The sequence below is a fragment of the Pongo pygmaeus genome, chromosome 5 (genome assembly GCF_028885625.2).
Source record: "Pongo pygmaeus isolate AG05252 chromosome 5, NHGRI_mPonPyg2-v2.0_pri, whole genome shotgun sequence".
NCBI lineage: Eukaryota > Metazoa > Chordata > Mammalia > Primates > Hominidae > Pongo > Pongo pygmaeus.
The window spans coordinates 29613654-29627100 of NC_072378.2; the positions used below are offsets into that span (position 1 = coordinate 29613654).

The 13447-nt window shown below is 47.9% G+C and overlaps 1 protein-coding gene across 1 annotated transcript; it reads right to left on the bottom strand.

Annotated features, from left to right (window-relative positions):
• Positions 1 to 31: 31 nt before the first annotated feature.
• Positions 32 to 8655, bottom strand: ZFP57 (ZFP57 zinc finger protein). Its single transcript, XM_054492167.2, has 5 exons — positions 8539 to 8655; positions 4358 to 4841; positions 3418 to 3544; positions 2870 to 2971; positions 32 to 1398 (listed from the first exon to the last, which is right to left on the bottom strand). Exons 2-5 carry the CDS (start codon positions 4778 to 4780, stop codon positions 140 to 142), a joined length of 1911 nt encoding a protein of 636 aa, XP_054348142.2. The 5' UTR covers positions 4781 to 4841; positions 8539 to 8655; the 3' UTR covers positions 32 to 139.
• Between the last annotated feature and the right edge of the window lie 4792 nt (positions 8656 to 13447).

The window sequence follows — 13447 nt, forward strand, 5'->3', positions numbered from 1 at the left end:
GCACACTTCTAACCCCTTGTCTTTTATGTATTTCCTTCTTTATCCAAGCACCCATCTCCCTCTACTCCAGCCTCATTACCCCAGAGGTCAGTCCTCAGGAAAACCAAACACAAAGAAAGAGCTCAGTCAGAAAGGCCATTTATTTATGTTTCAAGATGCTCACTGCCTCCTTTGTTTTGTCTTCTTTGCAGGCCTTCTCTCTTAGGCCTCTTCTCCTGGCGGTATGGACCCTGGGGGGAGATTGATCACCTCCATGCTTCCATTCCTCCCCAGCCATAGTGGGGGCATCATGAGAGAAGCCAAGCCACTGGCCCAGGATCACTCGGCATTTATGGTGGCTGCTCTGGCACAATTCCTTGCCTTTATAGCCCCTCCAGTGATCCATAAGGTGCTCTTTCTCCCCAAAGGAGAGGTCACAGATAGGGCAACGGTAGCTCTTCTGCTTCCAGTGGGTCTGCTGGTGTCTGACCAGCCTGGAAAATGAGCTGAAAGACTTGCTGCAATGGAAGCAGTAGTTGGGCGGCTCTGTGAGGTGGGCCTTCTGGTGTCTGGAGAGATAGGATTTCTTGCTAAAAGTCACAGGACAATGGGGGCAACAGAAGACATTGAGTCTTGAGGGCTTCACTGGATGAGAGTTGGATCTGGCATCCTGACAGGGGGTTCCAGTGATGGGTGCCTGGGTCCTGGTCACAGGTGCTTGGTTCTTAAGTACAGATGGCTGGTTCTGGGCCATAGGACCCTCAGTTCTAAATATAGGTTCCTGGGACCTGGCCACTGGTGCATGGTTCACATCCAAAAGCCCCTGGATGGACCTCTGGCTTCTGGCGATGGGTGTCTGGAATTCAGCAGGGGTGCCTGGAATCCTCAAAGTACACTCCTGGTTTCCATCCACTGGCTCCTGGTTTTGGTGTATCTTCTGGTGGCGTTTGAGTTCAGACTGGTCCCGGAAGCTCTTCCCACACACAGAGCATGAATGGGGCCGGTAACCCAGATGGACGCGGCGGTGACGACTTAGTCCAGAAGCATCACAGTAGGTCTTGTCACAGAGCGTGCAACAGAAAGGCCTCTCCCCAAGATGCATGCGTCTGTGATAGCTGAGGGACTTGGGGCTCCGAAACAACTTCCCACACTGACTGCAGCTGTTAGTCAGCTTGGGATTGTGAACAAACTGGTGGCTATAGAGGTAGGAGCGCCTGCTGAAACATTTGCCACAGGTGTGGCAAAAAAAGGGTGGCCCAGCCTGGGATGCTTGAAGCACCCGGGTCCTGTCCATAGACCCAGCTGAGGCAGATAGGGGGCACTGGCCGGCCCCTCTGCATGCAAGGAAGACCTTGTCATCACTAGTCCCCTCATCTCTCAGACTGGCATGTTGTTCTCGAAGCTCTTTCTTCTTGCCTTCTATAGTGAATGAGGAAGAATAACACAAAATTCACTATAAGAACTCCAATAGAGGCTGGGCGCAGTGGCTTATGCCTGTAATCCCAGCACTTTGGGAGGCCGAGGCCAGTGGATCACCTGAGGTCAGGAGTTCGAAACCAGCCTGACCAACATGGTGAAACCCTGTCTCTACTACAAATACAAAAATTAGCTAGGCGTCATGTTATCTGCCTGTAATCTCAGCTACTAGGGAGACTGAGGCAGGACAATCACTTGAACCCGGGAGGCAGACGTTGCAGTGAGCTGAGATGTTGCCACTGCACTCCTGCCTGGGCAACTAGAGTGAAACTCCATCTCAAAAAGAAGAAGAAGAAGAAGAACTCCAACACAGCTCTCCATTCAGCCCAAGACACTTCTTGTCTCTGCCCTTGCTCTCCCACCCAACACATTCACCCTCACCTTTGGGCCTCATAGGCTAGAAATAAGAAAAAAAAGAAAAATTTGGCGTTTCAAATTAAAAGCAAATAAAAATTTAACTGGAATCTTTCAACACTGTCAGAAATGTGAATTTTAACTTACAACAACACTTCTCGAAATCTATCTTATCTCATTCTCAATATTGCTCAAACTTCCACAGACACTCCACAGACACCCATATAATAATGCATCATGAACATTGGGCCACTTGAGGGTGAAAAGAGGTGTTATTAATAATCAAGCTGGGATGAGAAGTATAAACCAGGACTGTCCTGGAAAACCAAAAAGTATAGTCAGCCTGGCTTGATATCTCTCTCAACTATTTACTACCAGGGAAAAGCCTCCCTTACTCCAACCCAGCATGAAGCCTTTCTCCTTTGCTTCTCTTTTCTCTTGGAAAGAACATTTTAATCAGAGCAGTATCATGGACATAAGCAACCTTCATGTCATCTCTCAATCTCTAGAAACTGAAGACATTTACTTCTCCTGAAAGACTTAGATCTTCAGCCAGCCAGGCACGGTGGCTCACGACTGTAATCCCAGCAATTTGGGAGGCCGAGGTGGGTGGATCACCTGAGGTCAAGAGATCAAGACCATCCTGGCCAACATGGTGAAACCCTGTCTCTACTAAAAACACAAAAATTATCTGGACATGGTAGCATGTGCCTGTAGTCCCAGCTACTCGAGAGGCTGAGGCAGGAGAATCGCTTGAACCCGGGAGGTGGAGGTTGCAGTAAGCCAAGATTGTGCCACTGCACTCCAGCCTGGCAACAGAGCGAGACTGTGTCTCAAAAAAAAAAAAAAAAAAGAGAGAGAGAGACTTAGATCTTCAACTTGAAGTCGAGGGACTTGAGCCTATGATATTAAGCTCTCTTTCAACTCCAAGTCTGACCAGGCCGGACAGAGGTACACTAGGAGAGCATCTATAGAGCATTCATCCTCTCCATCAGCTCTCCATCCTTTCAGGGGTTATCCTGGACCCTTTTTTCCTTCCTCCCTGCTTGGCAATTCTTACCTGAAAGGCCTTCTGTGTTTGGGAGATGGACAAACTCTCTCCACTGTTCCTCTTCTTGCTCAAGCTTGGTGATTAGCTCTGGCTTATGCAGAAAGATTCTGGCTGATGTGTGGGAATGAGAAAGAGTTGAGTTGGTCCCAGGTGTGGCCCCTTCACATCTGATGGGGACAACAGGCTACCTCCTGTAGCCTTTGTTTAAGAACCATAACCTGGGACATGTAGATGCAGAAAGGAGACATTCAAAAGGCCAGCTGCTAGCAAAGTACCTGGTTCTCAGGAGTGACTTAGTAAATATGTGTTTGATGAATGGAAAAAATTGTATATTTTGAGAACACTGTCATCATGTTACAAGTGTTATCTTTGCCTTCATGTAGGCTATCATTTCTTCTCTTTACCACTGAGCTTAGTGACTCAGATCTTTCACACCTGGAAAGCATAGAACCAGGGGTCAGTGAAACTAATTATAAGCTGATCTACCTGTCCAGGGAAACCAGATGTTCCAGGGCCCTTAGGACAGGGGGCTTGCTGAGGGAAGCCCAGCCTCTTACCCACAGATGTTAGATTCTTAAAGGTTTCCGACATAACATCCTGGTAAAGGACCCTCTGGCTGGCATCTAGACAGTCCCACTCTTCCTGGGTGAAATTCACTGCCACATCCTCAAAGGTGACTGGCTTCTGGAAGAACAGGAGAGACTCAAGAAGTTTATATAAATATATGTATGTGTGTGTGTGTGTGTGTGTGTGTGTACAAGATTAACATCCAGTCTCAAGATTCAGAGAATTAAAACTTAAGAGAAAGATAAAACCATGGAAGGAAGAGAGAAATATTAAAAGACAGACACAAGGCCAGCAACTGTGAAGTATAGAAAGGAGGCCGGGCGCGGTGGCTCACGCCTGTAATCCCAGCACTTTGGGAGGCTGAGGCAGGCAGATCACAAGGTCAGGAGTTCGAGGCCAGCCTGACCAACATGGTGAAACCTGGTCTCTACTAAAAACACAAAAATTAGCCGGGCATGGTGGCACATGCCTGTAATCCCAGCTACTCAGGAGGCTGAGGCAGGAGAATTGCTTGAGCCTGGGAGGCAGAGGTTGCAGTGAGCCAAGATCGCGCCACTGCACTCCAGCCTGGGTGACAGAGCGAGACTCCGTCTCAAAAAAAAAAAAAAAAAAAAAGGAAAGGAAAGATGAAGAGAAAGAGAAAGGGAGAAAGATAAGAAGTGGGGGAGAGGAAAGAGGATATGCAGAATATAAATAGGAAAGCAAAGCAAAGGAAAAAATGCTGCCACTCTAACAAATTTGAGGAAGTACTCCATGAAGGATGCCAGGATGGTGCGGCAGATGGAGAAAGGTCTTGCAGCTCCTTTTTCTGGATGTCGTTCAGTCTGGAACAATCTGAGATTTCATTTGACCTGCAGGCAGGAGCATGCATGAAAGAGCTCCTGGAGTCCAGGACCTGGAACCCACCTCTCTCTAGCTTAGTCTCCTCACCTTCTTCACCCATGCCTCCCTCCAGCAATCTCTCTTCATGGCTTCCTGCAGGGTGGCAGCTACCTCGCCCACCCATGGGAGCGTCTTCTGTACAGGTTCAATTGGCTTCAGCTGTTCAAACATCTTCTCTTCTGTGGTGTCTCTTTCTAGCTTTATCCACTCCTGGCCTGGTGCCCAGGGCTGACTGGATTCCTTCCTGGGGCTATCTACCTCCCAGTAACTGCGCAGATGGGGAGGCCCAGCAAAGGCCCCAGGGTTTGATGTGGCTTCCTGTGACAAATGTATCTGCTCCAAGAGGCTGTCTTCCTCTTTTGTTCTGCTGTCCAAATTCTCCTCTTCCACAATTGAGAACAACTTTGCTTCCCTCAAAGCCGGGGCCACAGAGTTCAGGGCCCTGGTCACCCTTGGCTCACCAGCTGCCATTGTTTAGTAACACCAGGCTGGGCTAGGTGTCTGCCCTCTGTTCTACCCTGCTTCTAGAAACCTGAGGTCAGAGAAAAACAAAACATATCAGCAAGAGGGAGGGTAAGAAACAGCTTCCTTATTTGGTCAGGGAATGCCAGCAGTTACTAAACCCCTGCTGTGTGCCATTGGATGCTCTCAGCAATGAGGTAACAATTACTGGCCCTGTCTTAAGGACCTAATGCAGAGATGCTAAATAATTTTCCAAGGACAAGTGGACATTCTTGATCTACAAAAGTTAATGTTTAAACCTAATGCTAATGTTAGACTCAGTACCATTGGAAATCATGTAGCTGGGGTAACCAGGCTAGGATCTGTTACAGATCACCTTGAATGAGTCTCTATTCTTTCTGACTTGGTTTCATCAGAAATGTGAGAATAAAGGAGACACTCTCTAAGATCTCTTCCATTACCAAAATTATATACACACACACAATTGTGTGATCTGGATTTTCAATACATGTAGTAGTTCCCCTTTATCATGGTTTTGCTTTCCAATGCTTCAGGTTACCCATGGTCAACCATGGTTTAAAAATATTGAATGAAAAAATCCAGAGGACAGGCACAGTGGCTCACGCCTATAATCCCAGCATTTTGGGAGGCTGAGGTAGGCAGATCATCTGAGGTCAGGAGTTCAAGACCAGCCTGGTCAACCTGGTGAAACCCTGTCTTTACTAAAAATACAAAAAGAAAATAGCTGGGCATAGTGGCACACATCTGTAATCCCAGCAACTCGGGAGGCTGAGGCAGGAGAATCACTTGAACCCTTGAGGCAGGAGAATCATGGTGGAGGTTGCCATGAACCAAGATTGCGCCACTGCACTCCAGCCTGGGAGACAGAGTGAGACTCCGTCTCAAAAAAAAAAAAAAAAAAAAAAAAAAAAAAAAAAAAAAATCCAGAGATAAACAATTCCTAAGTTTTAAATTGTTTGACATTCTGAGTAGCATGATGGAATCTTGTACCTTTTCTCTCTGGCCTGCCCAGGATGTAAATCATCCCTTTGACTAGCATATCCACACTGCAGACAATACCTGCCCATTAGTTCCTTAGTAGCTAGCCATCTCAGTTATCAGGTTGACTATTGCAGTATAGCCGTTGCCTGTGCTCAAGAACCCCTTATTTTACTTAATAATGACCCTAAAGCACAAGAGTAGAGACGCTGGAAATTCAGATATGCAAACAGAAGCCATAAAAAGTAAAAATTCTTGTCTTAAGGAAAGAAAAAATAATCATATGCTGAGGTTGCTAAGATTTACAATATAAGTTATTTTGAAAGAGATACTGTATTCACACAACTTTTATTACAATATATTGCTGTAATTGTTCTATCTTATTACTAGTTATTGTCAATCTCTTACCATGCCTAATTTATAAATCAAACTTTATCATTAGTATGTATGTATAGAAAAAAAAAACATAGTGTATACAGGGTTTGGCACTATCCATGGTTTCAAAGTATCCACTGGGGTGGGGCACGGTGGATCACTTGAGGGCAGGAATTTGAGAGCAGCCTGGCCAACATGGTGAAATCCTGTCTCTACTGAAAATACAAAAATTAGCTGGGCGTGGTGGCACGCTGTAGTCCCAGCTGCTCAGGATGCTGAGGCAGGAGAATTACTTGAACCCGCGAGGTGGAGGTTGCAGTGAGCCAAGACTGTACCACTGCACTGGGTACCAGAGCGATATTCTGCCTCAAAAAACAACAACAACAAAAACAAAGTATCCACTAGAGGTCTTGGAACATATCACCTGTGGATAAGGGGAACCACTGTATACACAGATCTTTGTAAAGAATACTGCTAACAACCCAAGAGCAATCACTTATTCTGGGCTCACAATGAGCCCAGCACTGGAGTTCCCTGCTCATCCTTGGAAATTTCCTGCTCAGATGCAAACATAGCTGAACTCTCACCTTTTCCTGCTGACAGCCACTCACGCCCATCTCCCTCACTAGAGATAGAAAGAAAAGGATAAAGACCAAAAAACTCTGTTGACTATTTTCTCCTTTCACTTTTCGAGAAGTGTTAATAGAACTGAAAATACCAGCAAGAGAAAACGCCCTCGAGGAATAGAGTTAATTTGATCTCCAAAATGTTGTCATGAAAGCTGCATTCCTGGGATATGAATTTTATTTCCTTCCTTTCTTCCTCTCTCTTCTCTCTCCCTTTCCTTTCCTATCTTTCAAAACCACTCACACTCCTTTTATGAGGCATGCAGATCTTGGATTATTCTTCCACTTTCCAGCCAACTGCACTTCAAAACAGCCTTAATGAGGCCGGGCACGGCGGCTCAGCCTGTAATCCCAACACTTTGGGAGGCCAAGGCGGGCGGATCACCTGAGGTCAGGAGTTTGAGACCAGCTTGACCAACATGGAGAAACCCCGTCTCCACTAAAAATACAAAATTATCTGGGCGTGGTGGCGCATGCCTGTAATCCCAGCTACTAGGGAGGCTGAGGCAGGAGAATCGCTTGAATCCGGGAGGCGGAGGTTGCGGTGAGCCGAGATCGCGCCATTGCACTCCAGACACGGCAACGAGAGCGAAACTCCGTCTCAACAACAACAACAACAACAACAAAACAGCCTTAGTAACAGTGCCCTCAAGAACTGGCCTTCCAGTTTTCTGGCAGAGAAGACCTAATGCTGCCGCTAGTCCTCAAGATGGCATTTGCTGGAGGCGGTAGGCAGAGGCCCTAAGTGTGGATCCTAACCCCCTTGGGGACTGAATCTCTGCAGCTGTTGCTTGCCCAGGCACGTTTGCCTCCCATGAACTTCCTTCATCCACAGGGCCCCAGACCTCATGCCGGCGGGAGAAGGAAGGAGACTGGGCATAACTCATTAGACTTTCGACTGTAAGAGCTGGAGGCCGCCTGCGGGCTTATCTGTACCCGGACTTGTCCCCACCCTTCCAGAATGTAAATCCTCTGAGGGAATCTGTCGTCGCCATCTTTCAGTCCTTTGAGTGCACCCAATCTCTCTCCAACCCAAAACCCTTTATCCACAGCAATTCCGAGAATGATGAGAATCCCCTTCACCTGTCACACCCCAGACAGTTGCAAGGCTTAGTGGGATTCGCCCTTGTCACCAATCCTGCTACTCCAGCCACGTGAGTTTTCCGCCTGTCAGCCAAGCAAAATGGCCTTCCTGGAGTCATGAGGCCCTTGGGTCTCTGCTTAGGGCTTCAGGGACCCTTTCCAGCCATTGCCCTGCCCCTACCCACCAGATCGCGGCCCTGGTGGGCGCTCCTGGCCCTGTCCTCGGCGCTTAGTTTGTCATTGCGCGCCCAGCTCCGGAACCCCAGCCTTGAAGCTTCCGGCAGCCAGGAACAAAGCCTGTTTTGCTCACTGTTGCTTGGCAAAGCAGGCGCTTGTTAGCACCCACTGAATACGCTTATGTGCTCAGAAACGGTCCTATTGGTTGGGACTGCCTTTCCCGATGCCCATCTGCCCAGAATCTTCCTTCTGGGATGCAGACTGTTTCAACACATGCCAGGAGCCCTTCCTCGGCCCGGAATCCCCAGCGTGCCCACAGTGGACAGGGCACTTGGCTACACCCCAGACTAACCCACTTTTCCCCGGAGGACCCCAGAGGTTGGAACCCCCTCCAAGATTAGGGGCGCGGTGCTCCCCTGGCCTGCCGAAGAGTCAGAGGAGTGGGGACAACATCCAACATCAGCCTCTACCACCGCTAGCGCGACTCCCCGCCGCCGCACTACTCACCTGAAGCGCGCAGTGGACTGCGATTTAGGGGCGCAGGGTCTCCCGGGGACCAGCGGCTGGAGCGCTCCAGCCCAGCACCCGCAGTCCCGGCGCCGCGGCCCCGCCGCGGCCCCGCCCCGGCCCCGCCCGCTTCCGCTCCCTCCCAGTCCTCAGGCCACCGAGAACCTGCCCCTTGACCCAGCTAAGAGGGTGGGCCCGCCAAGGTCAAGCTTCCCATCCTAAGAATCATAGACAGCCCGGCCATGCACCACCACTTCGAGCCTCCGACCAACTGATAACTGCTGGTCCCAACTAGCGCTAGGATTTTCCTTTTCCCAGTCTTAATTGACTCTAGAAGAAGAAGACAAAAAAAAAAAAAAAAAGGCCGGGCGCGGTTGCTCACGCCTGTAATTCCGGCACTTTGGGAGGTCGAGGAGGATGAATTACCTGAAGTCAGGAGTTCAAGACCAGCCTGGCCAACATGGCGAAACCCTGTCTCTACTAAAAGTACAAAAGTTAGCCAGGCGTGGTGGCGGGCGCCTGTAACCCCAGCTACTCAGGAGGCTGAGGCAGGAGAATCTCTTGAACCCAGGAGGCAGAGGTTGCAGTGAGCCGAGATCACGCCACCGCACTCCAGCCTGGGCAACAAGAGCGAAACTCCATCTCAAAAAAAAAAAAAAAAAAAAAAAAGGAAAGTATTTACGGAAAAAAAAAAAAAAGACCAAAGTATTATGATTAAAACACGCGGCCGAGAGCGGTGGCTCACACCTGTAATCCGGGCACTTTGGGAGGCCGAGGGGGGCGGATCACCTGAGGTCGGAAGTTCGACCTCAGTGTGGCCAATATGGCGAAACCTTGTCTCTATTAAAAATACAAAAGTTAGCCGGTCGTGGTGACGCACGCCTGTAATCCCAGCTACTCGGGAGGCATTGCCATTACTGGGCAAGGGTTCTTTCAAGAGCATCTTATCTGAATTACTGTAGTACTAAAGAATGTCTAGGCTGGGCCCCATGGCTCACGCCTGGAATGCTAACATTTTGGGAAGCTGAGGAGGGAGGATTGCTGGAGTCCAGGAGTTCAAGACCAGCCTGGGCAACATAGCAAGACGCTTTCTCTAGAAAAAATGAAAACAGTTTGGCCAGGTGTGGTGGTACATGCCTTTAGTCCTAGCTACTTAGGAGGTTGAGGTGGGAGGATTGCTTGAGCCCAGGAGTTTGAGGTTACAGTGAGCTATGATTGCACCACTGCATTCCAGCCTAGGCAATGGAGGGAGGCCCTATCTCTAAACAAAACAAAAAAAAAAAGAATGTCTGCTGATAAACCTTGTGACAGGACATTCAAGAAGGATGAAGAAAAGATTTCTTTTATTTATTTATTTATTTATTTTGAGACAGAGTCTTGCTCTGTTGCCCCAGCTGGAGTGCAGTGGCGCCATCTCGGCTCACTGCAACCTCCAACTCCTGGTTCAAGCGATTCTCCTGCCTTGGCCTCCCGAGTAGCTGGGATTACAGTCACGCACCACCATACCGGGCTAATTTTTTTTTTTTTAAATAGACATAGGGTTTCACCATGTTGGTCAGGCTGGTCTCAAACTTCTGACCTCGTGATCTGCCTGCCTTGGCCTCCCAAAGTGCTGGGATTACCGGCGTGAGCCCAGCTAGAAAAGACTTCTTGTGGAGTTTTTAAAAAGTCCTTTGAAACAATTCTTTTTTTTTTTTTTTTTTTGATACAGAGTTTCACTCTTGTTGCCCAGGCTAGAGTGCAATGGCGCTATCTCAGCTCACAGCAACCTCCGCCTCCCAGGTTCAAGCCATTCTCCTGCCTCAGCTTCCTGAGTAGCTGGGATTACAGGCATGCGCCACCACGCCCAGCTAATTTTTTTATTGTTAGTAGAGACAGGGTTTTCCATGTTGGTCAGGCTGGTCTTGAACTCCCGACCTCAGGTGATCCACCTGCCTCAGCCTCCCAAAGTGCTAGGATTACAGGCGTGAGCGACCACGCCCAACAAAACAATTCTTACTTCAGACATGTAAGCATGACCTTCCTCTCCTTCATGCCTTCCTGGCCTTTTTTTTTTTTTCTTTGAGACAGAGTCTCGCTTCTTCACCTAGGCTGGAGTGCAATGGTGTGATCTCGGCTCACTGCAACCTCCACCTCCCAGGTTCAAGCAATTCTCCTGCCTCAGCCTCTCCAGTAGCTGGGATTACAGCCACATGCCAGCACGCCCGGCTAATTTTTGTACTTTTAGTAGAGATGGGGTTTCACCATGTTGGCCAGGCTGGTCTTGAACTCCTGACCTCAGGTGCTCCACCCGCCTCAGCCTCCCAAAGTGCTGGGATTACAGGCGTGAGCCACCGCGCCTAGCCTGGCCCTATTTTATCTGGGTCTGACAAAAGTTATTTCATCCTAGTATCTGCAATTTTTCCACAGAAAATTACAGAGACGCACAGTGAATGTGAAAGGAGGGAAATTAACAATAGCTATTGGCAGAGCCAACCAAATCATTACACTTTAGCTGGATCACTTGGGAGTTGAGATGGTGGGGGGGGAGGGGTATAAGGAGGTAGAGTGTCAATGCTTGTTAAGAAAGAATGGCAACAACTGTGCTGCCTTACAGATCAGCGCCTCCTGCAGTCTGTGGGCCCAACCTTAGATCCATTTGTAGGCAACAGTAAAAGGTCTCTTATTTTCATTGCAATGAGCCCTGGCTGCCATCAGGAAGATTTGGCCCTCTAGGTAAGATTTCCCTGAGACAAAGTACTATGGGAAATCAAGTACATATTCAGCCTCTTAGTGCTCTGGGTTGGTGTTACCGTACTGAGGAAGGCGATCCATCGACGAACAACAAACTGACCTAAAGAAATGTAAATACGGCTGGGCGCAGTGGCTCACGCCTGTAATCCCAGCACTTTGGGAGGCTGAGGCGGGCGGATCACGAGGTCAGGAGATCGAGACCATCCTGGCTAACACGGTGAAACTCCGTCTCTACTAAAAGTAGAAAAAATTAGCCGGGCGTGGTGGCAGGCGACTATAGTCCCAGCTACTCAGAGGCTGAGGCAGGAGAATGGCGTGAACCCGGGAGGCGGAGCTTGCAGTGAGCCGAGATAGAGCCACTGCAGTCCAGCCTGGGCGAAAGAGAGAGACTCCGTCTCAAAGAAAAAAAAAAAAAAAAAAGAAAGAAAAGAAAAAAGAAATGTAAATAAATGCTTGCAGTCAGCCCTGTTCCTCTGAAAAAGTCCCCTAGCCCTTATGTTGAAACCTGATGAGAACTTAAAAAAATGTTACCTTGGTAATGGATGGAATCCTCCTCATTCAAGGTTATCCCTGTGCAAGTCAAGCTCAAGTCAGCCTGAAGATGCAAACCCCATGGCCTCAGCCAGAGCCTACGGCTGTGGGTGCTAGATCCAAGGCCAAAATCGATGGCATCAGCCATCAGGATGTTTCTGCCCAATATAAAGTATTGGTTATTCAGTCAAACACTAATCTAAGTACAGATGCTCTTCAATTTAAAATGGGGTCATGTTTCGATAAAACCATTTTAAGTTAAAAATATTTTCAAGTGGAAAATGTATTTAATACACCTAACCTACTGAATATATTAGCTCAGCCTAGCCTACCTTAAATGTGCTCAGAACACATTAGCCTACAGCTGGGCAAAATCACTTAACACAAATCCCATTGTATGATAAAGTGTTGACTATCTCATGTAACTGGTTGCATACAGTATACTGTAGAGTACAGTATCAGTTGTTACCATCATAATTATGTGGCTGATGGGAACTGCAGCTCACTACTGCTGTCCAGCACCATCAGAGAGTATCATACTCTCTAACCCAGGAAAATATCAAAATTCAAAGTACAGTTTATACTGAATGTGTGTTGCTTTCACATCATCATAAAGTTGAAAAACCATAAGTTGAGCCATCGTAAATCAGGGACCATCTGTACCACTATGTAGGGATTATGCTGTTGTAATTGAAGTCCCAAGACAATTGACCATAAAACAGGTTATCAGGTTGGGCCTGATCTAACCACATGAACTCCTTAAGAGGCAGAAAAAACAAAGATCAAAGAGAAGTTGGGAAGATTCAAAGCAAAAGAAGTATTTAGTGTACCATGGCTGTCTTTCAAGATGGATGTGGCCATGAGCAAAAGAATGCAGGTACCTTCCAGAAGCTGAGAGCAACCCTTTGTTGACAGCTAGCAAGGAAACAGGAACCTAATTCCTACAATCACTTCTTCTCCCCTTGTCTTCTTCCCTTTCTTCGTGTGTAAGCACATTATACTATCTCTGTAAGCACAGAAAATTGCTTAAAATTTAAGTGTAGTTTTCTGATCGCTTATAAAACTGACACAGCTGTAATTATCATCCATGCGAAAAACACCACCCCAGTTAGAAACCTGTGAGCCTCTCCCCAAGCAGAACCCATTGATCCTACACAGGTGTCATCAGAGCTGATTCCTTTCTATGCCCCTTTATCTCTAATGTCCCTATTCTGTTCCTGTTTTCACTTCACCAGCAGCCTCTCCAACTCCCTAGGCCAATGCCCTGAGAATTTCCTTTCCTTTTGCCAATCCTAGGGATGGAGAGTAGGGGTTGGTCTTCAGGATAAGCCACATTTGTCCCTGGAAGCAGCAGCAGAAGTGACAGTATGTTTATGTTGTCCACTTGTAACCTGAGAACCACCTGTTATGGCCTGGAAACCTCGCTCTGTCTTGAGGTCAGAATCCACGGTCACTAGGTGGAGAGGAAACATCTGTCAGCGTGGATTTGGGAAACACTTCAGATTCTGAACCTAACACGGGACTGGGGCACCCCCTTGGGTACATTGTCCTGTCCAGTTGCTGAAAGCCAGGGGTGACAATGGGAGGTCTCAACCTGAGAAGGCCAAAGGGGTCCGGTCTTCTGTTCTCAGCCCGGTGACCACAT

What these genes read in the sequence shown, in the direction of transcription:
- ZFP57 (XM_054492167.2), bottom strand. Translation starts at nt 4,780, where the DNA reads ATGGCAGCTGGTGAGCCAAGGGTGACCAGGGCCCTGAACTCTGTGGCC. An exon ending in GGGAGGCATGGGTGAAGAAG is followed by an intron (nt 3,545 to 4,357) that starts GTGAGGAGACTA and finishes CTGTTCTTCCAG; the next exon opens with AAGCCAGTCACCTTTGAGGA. An exon ending in TAAGAATCTAACATCTGTGG is followed by an intron (nt 2,972 to 3,417) that starts GTAAGAGGCTGG and finishes CCCACACATCAG; the next exon opens with CCAGAATCTTTCTGCATAAG.